We start from the raw sequence: 7832 nt of genomic DNA, 5'->3' as shown, positions 1-7832 counted from the left end.
TAATCTCCCCTGCACATAGTAAGTACAAGAGTCAAAATTTAAACCTAGGTCCTTTAACACTTTGAAACAGTGCTCTTCCCACTATACCATGCATGCTTCTGGTAAAAGCAGTCCATCTCTTAAAAATGTTTTATTTTGTACGTCAACCAGAAGGGCTTTCAACCAATGTTGAGTTTCTGTGTCACTCAGTTCACTTTTTCCATGACCCTTATAGATGTTTCTACCCTCATATTGTAAATATGTGTCCATATCATAACTCCATGACTAGATTTTAATGTTTTCTTAGTCATCTTTGCTTCTCCAACATGTCTCTTGCACACAGTAGGTTTTCAATACATTCTTATTAAATGAAGGAATGGACTTCTGCATTTTGTATTGCCTAGAGCCAGGGGATTGCCAAAGAGAAGACAACCTCTGTTTAGATTTATAGCAAAAGAAGCCATTAGTTTGACTTGCATATGCTCAAATGAATGACCGGCAAAGGGTCTGCGTGGAGCCATTGCAGAGTTTCTGGCAGGAAGCCTGGGCAGGAGAAGGAGGAGCGGGGAAACAGAAAAGATTCTTTGCAAAGAAGATGCAACCCCACAGAATTTTTGTTTGGAATGCTAATTGGCTAACCCCACAAAGGGAGAACGTTCACAGAGGTAAAAATTACCTGGAAATTGACTGTGTAGTACAGTCAACAGACCTATGGTAACAGACCCAGTAATGTTTTGAAGGCAGTTCTGTGGCATGATATTTTGAACCAATTCAGGAGTAGATATAACCAAGACTCACTCCATCCACTCCCAGGGAGGGTAGCCTAGACACCTTATTTACTCAAAGTAAGCGCCTGCAGCAATTAGACAAAGAAGCAACCAGTATGGATAATAATGTGAGCTTGCCTAAAAATGATTTCCAAAAGAGAGCAAGTAACCCTCTTGCACTCTTCTCCCTGGTCTCTCAGAGAAGAGGGAGGAGAGGAGCGTTCTCCATTAGAGAGCTACAGAATCAGGCAGCAATCTGTTTCCTCAAGAGTCACACTGGGGTGATTTCTGGAATTTCCACCAGTCTGATCAGAAAAATCTAAGGTCTTCAACACTGCCAAAACATCAGATTTCAGTTACTTTAGAAAGATTTGCCCGTTTCTCAGATCCCTTTCCCCGCTAACTCCCATGGTCTCACAAACGGCCCTTTCCACCTCACACAACCCAAATAAAATCACAGAAAGTAGTCTTTAATTCTCTCCAATGATATTTAGAAACTACACTATGTATAAACAGCTTCTTAAAAACTATTTTTCCTGCTTTTTTCCTCCGACCTTCCCTCCTCCCCCGCCCCCCCAGCCTCACTCCGGGGTCCCAGTCGATATAATCTTGGAGAGGACAGCCAGCCACCAGCAATTTAGAGAACCGGTAAAGAAAGAAACGTCCCAATACTCGCCGCGACCTTGCCGTCTCTTGGGTGGCTAGGTTGAAGCCTCGGAAGTGGGTTAATTCGAGGGCTAAATGAGGAGGAATAGAATGAGTTCGGAACTTCTTATTTCCCTGCAGCTACTTTAAGAAAGAAAACGCTCATTTGCTTAATGGAGCTGTTGAGTTGGCAGAATAGGATAGAGAGCACAGGTAGTTCCCGAAAGCTTTTAGTTATTCCTTAAACAGACACTCAGAGGATTTCCATCAACCCCCACCCCACTGAGCAGTGTCCCCTTGCTTTAACAAAGCCGGGGCTAGCTCTCTCCATGGTCCCTGGCTGATTGAAGGCAGTCCGGCTCCCTGGGGCTGAAGCGGAATGCTTCCTGGGGGGCCAGGGAGCACAGCCAGAAAGGGAAGGGACGCCCTGAAAAGGTTCAAATCCATTGCAACAACTTAGGGGATCCAGCCACAGAATCGGTGTGAAGTGTATTAGGAGGAAGTAAGTCGCTGTTTGGTTCCGGGAAAGGCCAAAGCCTAATTCCCTCGGGAGGTTAGGAGGCGGAAGAAGTCGATGGTCTCATATGGCTTGCCAAGGCTTCCCAATCGACTGGATGTGCTCCTTAGCTTTCATGCGCAGCGCAGCGATACTGGTATTCCGGGGATCTGCTTCCTCCAGGGAAAACTTGTCCACAAAGTTAGCTCCGCACTGGTAAGGAGGAGGCGGGGGCGGCCCTAGAGGCTGCAGGCTGTGCCCTAGAGGAGGGGAGTTCAGGAAGGGTGGTGGGGGTGTGTAGCTGGCTGGAAGGCCCTGCGGGGAGGTCACGAAGCCCGGCAGGCTCTGTAAGGGGGTGCTGCCGCCGCCGACTCCGCCACCGCCTGGCAGCGGCGGACTCAGCCACGATTCCAGCTGCAGGGTCGCCCCGCCGCCGCCGCCACCACCTCCCACGCCTCCCCCGAGGGGTGGCAGGGCAGTGGGTGGCGGGGAGCGGTTGAAAGAGAGGATGGGAGAGTCTTGCAGTTTCATGGAGGTCACTTCCAGCTTCTCCTGCCTCCTCCATTTGGCCCTCCGGTTCTGAAACCACACCTGCGGACACACAACGAGCCAGGATGATCTGGAGGGGAGGAAACCGTGCCTCCCCTTACCTCTCCCTCTCTGCTACGGTGCCTGCAGGCTTTTATTCTCTACTTGATATTCTGACTATACCAGTTTTTGGTGTAGCTCCGCTCAGATCCTGCTCTTTTTTTTTTTTTTTTTTCTGTCCATTTTAAAATCGGAGTTTCTAGTCGAAAGTAATTTAGAGATCACCTAATCCAGGGGGTTATTAACCTTTTCTGTGTCACGGACCTCTTTGGCAATCTGAAGAAACCTGTGGACCTTTTCTCAGAATAAAGCTTTTCCATGAATAAAATAAAATCTGTATAATACAAAGGAAATCCTATCAATTGAAATGCCTATAGAGTATTTTTTTAAAGGCTTACGGAGCAAGGTCCAAGAACTTGCAGACCACCGCCCTAATTTTACTAAAGTGAGAATTTAGACAGAGAGAGGTTAAATGACTTGTCTAAGAAAACGATTAGGAAGGTAGTAAGGCTTTGGGGGAAGGGAGAGAGTTGAGGTCTTTCCAGTGCAAATCCAACTCTTTTCATATAACTTTCTTTCCCTCTTCTTTCTCATTTTCTTCCCCCTCATTATTCCGTCCCTTCTATTATCTCTTTTTTCTTTCTGCTTCTCTCCTTCCTCATACTTTGTCCTTTCTTTCTTTCTCCTTTTCCCCAGTAAATCTCAATCACCTTTCTTGTGGGTTTAGTTCTTATTCTTTCCCTTATCAACTTATTTGCTCGGGCAAATAAAAAAAAAGTGGTCAGCATGAGGTAATACCTCTCCCAAGATGTATATATATATGTTTATAAACATGTACATACCTGCATATATATCTATATATGCTCATGTATGCAGACATGATATGCCATTATGGACACATATACACTACATGTGTGTGCATGCACACATAATTTCAACTCTAACCGGGGATCTGGAAACTGATACAAAGTGATTTTTTAAAAAAAAAATTATAAGAAAGGCAGGAGCAAAACCTAGTTCCTAAGGGTGTTAATGTCCTTGGAGGATGAGCCAAAAAGTCTCACTTTTCCCAGAAATAAACAAACAAACAAACAAAAAACAACAGAGGAAATAATAAGAGAGAAAGAAAGGTTATTTGGAAGGATATTGCTACAAAAAGAGAATGGCAGGAGAGTTGCCTAAGGCAATTGAAGCTGTGAGCAGATAAACTACACCAAAGTGAATCTAGAATATAGTTTACCTTGAGATATCCCATTGAAAGAATACACCTATATTTGGATTAGAGGAAGGAAGAACTCTCTTCCTCTCTTCTCCCTTTCCCAACCCCCAATATGCTTTAAGATCTTGGGGCATCTTTGCTTTCCAGAAACTCCAACAAAGAATTGTTTTTCCCCTTGAAGCCTCTCAGATATTCAATTTCCTAGAAATAGCAAAAAGCATGGGGAAGGTTCCTTTCCTTTAGAACATGGCTATTCTCCCAGTTTCTCTTCCATTTCCTCAATTCCTCATATTCCCTCATGTATAGAGTCAAAGTAAATAGGAGTTCAAGGTCTCCAAGTCAGCAAGAGGGAAAACTAGGACTAGTCATGGTGTCTCCCTTGGAAAATTCAATAAAATTTCAAGTAGGGGGATTCTGCACATGTTTCTCTCTTCCTTTCTCACCATTTTCTTGTCTCTTGTCTCTTTGTCTCTCACTTTCCTTCTTTTTCTCCTCATCAAGCCACTTATATACTCTACTCCTAAACACATATACACAAATACATAAACAAGTACAGATACACACAAATCCTAGATGAAATCAATTTAAGCATGCGTGCTACAACCTATTTGAAGACTCTTTTCTCAGGTACCCTTAGTTGACTTCACTGCATGCTCTTAGGTAGCAGGTAACTATATTGTGAAACCCTTTAAAATGACTACCACCCAATTCTTTAGTCACCTAAACTGCCTTAAACTCTAATGAAGAAATAGCACCTCACTGTCTTTTATTTGCAAGAGAAAATTAAATGCTTTAAAGCAAGTTGGTCTCCTCATGGAAAGGTAACTACATGGATACTTAAGTTTCACTTCTGTTAAGATCCATTGATAGGACAGCTGGGTGGACACTTCCTAGCTAGGTAACTCCAATCAAGAAGATTAACTTCCATTGCTTACCCCTTACCACTCTTCTACCTTGAAACCAAAACATTATTGATTCTAAGATGGAACGGTTGCTTTTTAGAAATCCATTGAAAATTGGTTCCCAATTTTCCTCCTTAGTTTTGACTTAAACTCAAACATTTTGGAAACCCTCCCAGATTTTTCACAGATGACTAACAAATATGTAAGGCTTTTAAATATCTTAATGATGAAGATTAAAAATAATTCGACTCTAATGCAAAAAAAAGGGTACCATACAATTAAAAGAAAAGCCCTCTGCCCTGGGAATGGGGTAGATTTGAAACAGACGATATTCTCACACAAAATTCCACTTTATGTCTCAACTGAGAAGGGGAGCTAAGAAGAACATGACCCAATTTCAAAACAGAATTTTTGACAGCAAGGCTGACCAAATAATTGAGGGAGGATGTATCCGAGTGAAGGCTTGATTTATACCATAATTTAATTATCCTGAATGGGTTTGTGTTTATTCTTGCTGTTGCAGTTTCCCCCAGGCTCCATTACACTGCATACTCAAGTGCTTAATGGGTGCAAGTATGGAGTATGTGAATATTAGAACTCTAATTTGGAAGTGATTTCCAAAGTGTCTATGTCTGTCTGTCTGTGTCTCCTAAAGCCTGAGCAGAGGCCTCTGCAAGTTTCTACCAAGTGTCTTTATCTGGGAAGGGAGAGGATTTCAGCTCTGGATCCCATGCACAACGTTGTGGGCTCTTGAGAAAGGAAAACCCAGAAGTTAAAGAGAGTTTAGTTCACAAACCTATTCTGATGCCAGCCACCCACCATCAGCCTGGATTAGGAATCTATTCTCTACATCCTTGAGCACCTAAAGTAGCTCCTCCCACACATAGTTATCCATCTTTCAGACTGGTCCCTAGATTTACCTGGACCCGGACTTCTGGCAGGTTGACTTTGACGGCCAGCTCTTCGCGGCTGTAGACATCTGGGTAATGGGACTTCTCAAAGGCTCTCTCCAGCTCATGCAACTGGTAGGTGGTGAAAGTGGTGCGGTTCCGACGATGTTTCTTCTTGGGCTGCTCCTCGTCCGACAGCTTCCCGTCGCTAGGGGTGTGGCAGGCGGGCAGCTCTGGGCTTAGACTTTCCTCCCCCGGCTCCTTGGGGCCATAAGAGCAAGCATCTGTGGGAAGGTGGGTGGGAGAGGGCATAAGGGGAACCCATTCAATTAGAAGCTGCGTCTCAGGGCACGTCTTTGCTCATCTCCTTCCTTGCTTTCTTTCTCCCCTCCCTCAGGCTCCAATCGGCCTCTTCTCCTCTAAGTTCTGAGCTCCAAGGCTATTGAATGGGGGTCTTAGTTTTCCTGGGAAGGAAGCTTCTTTGCCCTTCCCTCTTCGCCCCCCACCCCCATCCACACATGGACACACTTGGTCCTCTGCCTTTAAAAAGAAGCTTTAAGATCTCGACAACTAAAATAGACTAAGAAACATCCTTCCCTAGAGTGTACCACTTTGGACCTCGGACGCAGCCTCCTTTACTCGTTTGCGCTCTGCTCTAAAGCAGTCTAGTGGTTGCTGGGGCCAGGAGGTCGCCATTCACTCACCTTCGTACTCATCAACCTGGGACTGGGCTGGGGGCAGCATGGAAGCAGGGAGTTGGGGAGGGGGCGGCGGCGGCGGAGCCTCTGCCTCTCCCGGTGCTCTGGGTAAGCTGAGACGGGTCCCCGCCCTCTTGTCTTGCTCCTTAGAGGCACGGGCGCCTCTGTCTGCGGGAAAGGAGCTGAGGATCCCGTCGTCCTTGGTAAATCCCAATATGGCCTCGATGCTGTGTAGCCGCGAGGGGTTTGCTGTGGGACTCCGAACCAGGTGTCCAGAGAGGGAGAAGCTCCCATCTGCCATGGTCAGAGTGGAGCCTGGCAGGTGCATGGAGGGTGGGAGAAGTCCAAGGAGAGGCCGGGGCAGGGTAGGGGGATGGGGGGAAAGAGGAAGGGAGGAAAGAAAGAGGACCACTCTTTTCTTTTTGCTCCTTCAGGAGGAAGAGAAGAGGCTCGATTCAGTTGCTTTCGCTTTTAGACAGTCAAATTCAGAAGGTCCCAACTAAACTAACTTTAAAGGATCCGATTGGGGTAGGAGGCAGCTCTTTACTCTCTGCCGAGAAGTAAGTAGTGTCTCTTAGTCCTAGAAGTTCCCTCCTTTTCTTTGCAAGAGCCAAGGAGATCCAACTCCTCTCCTGCGCTTTCTGCAGCAAATGCCCTCTGGCTCAGGGTCTTCTCGCCCCCCCCCCCCTTCAGCTCCTCCTTCTCTCTCACCCCGAGGCGCCAGCTCCCACGCACACCCCCACCCCCTCCAGCTCCTCCCTTCCCAGCTGGGTTGGTCTTGCTCTCTCAGAACCCTTCCTCCCTGTGAGCTCGGTCCCGGCTGACTCTCAGGGATCTTCTCGATGTCAGTGGGAGGGAGTGGGGAGATGGGAGTGAATGTTCTCCTAACTAGATCTCGCCCATGTATCCCCTTTCTTGAGACAGACAGGAGTTTGCTTCTGGACTTCGTCACCCCCAAGGTGGCTGGCCCTCACCTCACCCACTCTCGGGACTCAGAGCAGCTAGGGACCTGCGAAGCCTACGAAGATCCAGCAGGGGTTGGTGAGCCCCAGAAAAGGGTATTTCCAGCTCTGGAGAGTGGAGATGAGCGAAAGAGACGAAAGCCGGGGTCACTCAAAACTACTTCCTTCTTTGGAGTATTTCTTCTAGCTGCTACCGAGTCCCTGGTCCTGGGCACCTGAACTGCACGTATGTTTTAAACTAATCGTAAAGGTTCCTCTTCGACTTGAGATCCAGCACGCCTTCCTCTCCCTAACTCTGTCCCCAGGAGAAGGTGGGACTAACAGCATCCTTTCCAAGCCCAGGGACACAGACTAGTCGGAACAGAGGCTGGGAGATTCCACCCTTCTTTGGGTCTCTGTAGTAGCGGTGGAGATTCCTTTCTAAACGCCCTTTGATTCAAGCCCCTTGGCCCTGCCCTGCCCTACCAACCCCTCAGCTTCAGCCACTTTTCAGAGTCACCAGATGGTTTACTTTGTTATCTTTCCCTGGAGTTCTCCTAAGTCTACCAAACCATCTTCTTGTGCCATTTCTAGGGAATGGCAGAGTGAGACTTTGGTGCATGTTTTGGGAGGATCCCTGGCATTAACTTTTCTGCTTTTTGCCGAACTTTTGTGTTTTAGATCCACTCAAAAGCAGCTAATAGAAT

At 46.6% G+C, this 7832-nt stretch overlaps 1 protein-coding gene across 1 annotated transcript; it reads right to left on the bottom strand.

Moving 5' to 3' along the window:
- Positions 1-1971: 1971 nt before the first annotated feature.
- Positions 1972-6512, bottom strand: RAX (retina and anterior neural fold homeobox). Its single transcript, XM_044657793.1, has 3 exons — positions 6191-6512; positions 5517-5770; positions 1972-2478 (listed from the first exon to the last, which is right to left on the bottom strand). The coding sequence occupies exons 1-3, from the start codon at positions 6510-6512 to the stop codon at positions 1972-1974; spliced, it is 1083 nt and encodes a 360-aa protein (XP_044513728.1).
- Positions 6513-7832: the final 1320 nt, after the last annotated feature.

Source organism: Gracilinanus agilis, chromosome 1 (genome assembly GCF_016433145.1).
Source record: "Gracilinanus agilis isolate LMUSP501 chromosome 1, AgileGrace, whole genome shotgun sequence".
Taxonomy (NCBI): domain Eukaryota; kingdom Metazoa; phylum Chordata; class Mammalia; order Didelphimorphia; family Didelphidae; genus Gracilinanus; species Gracilinanus agilis.
This window is presented reverse-complemented; position numbering and strand designations above follow the sequence as displayed.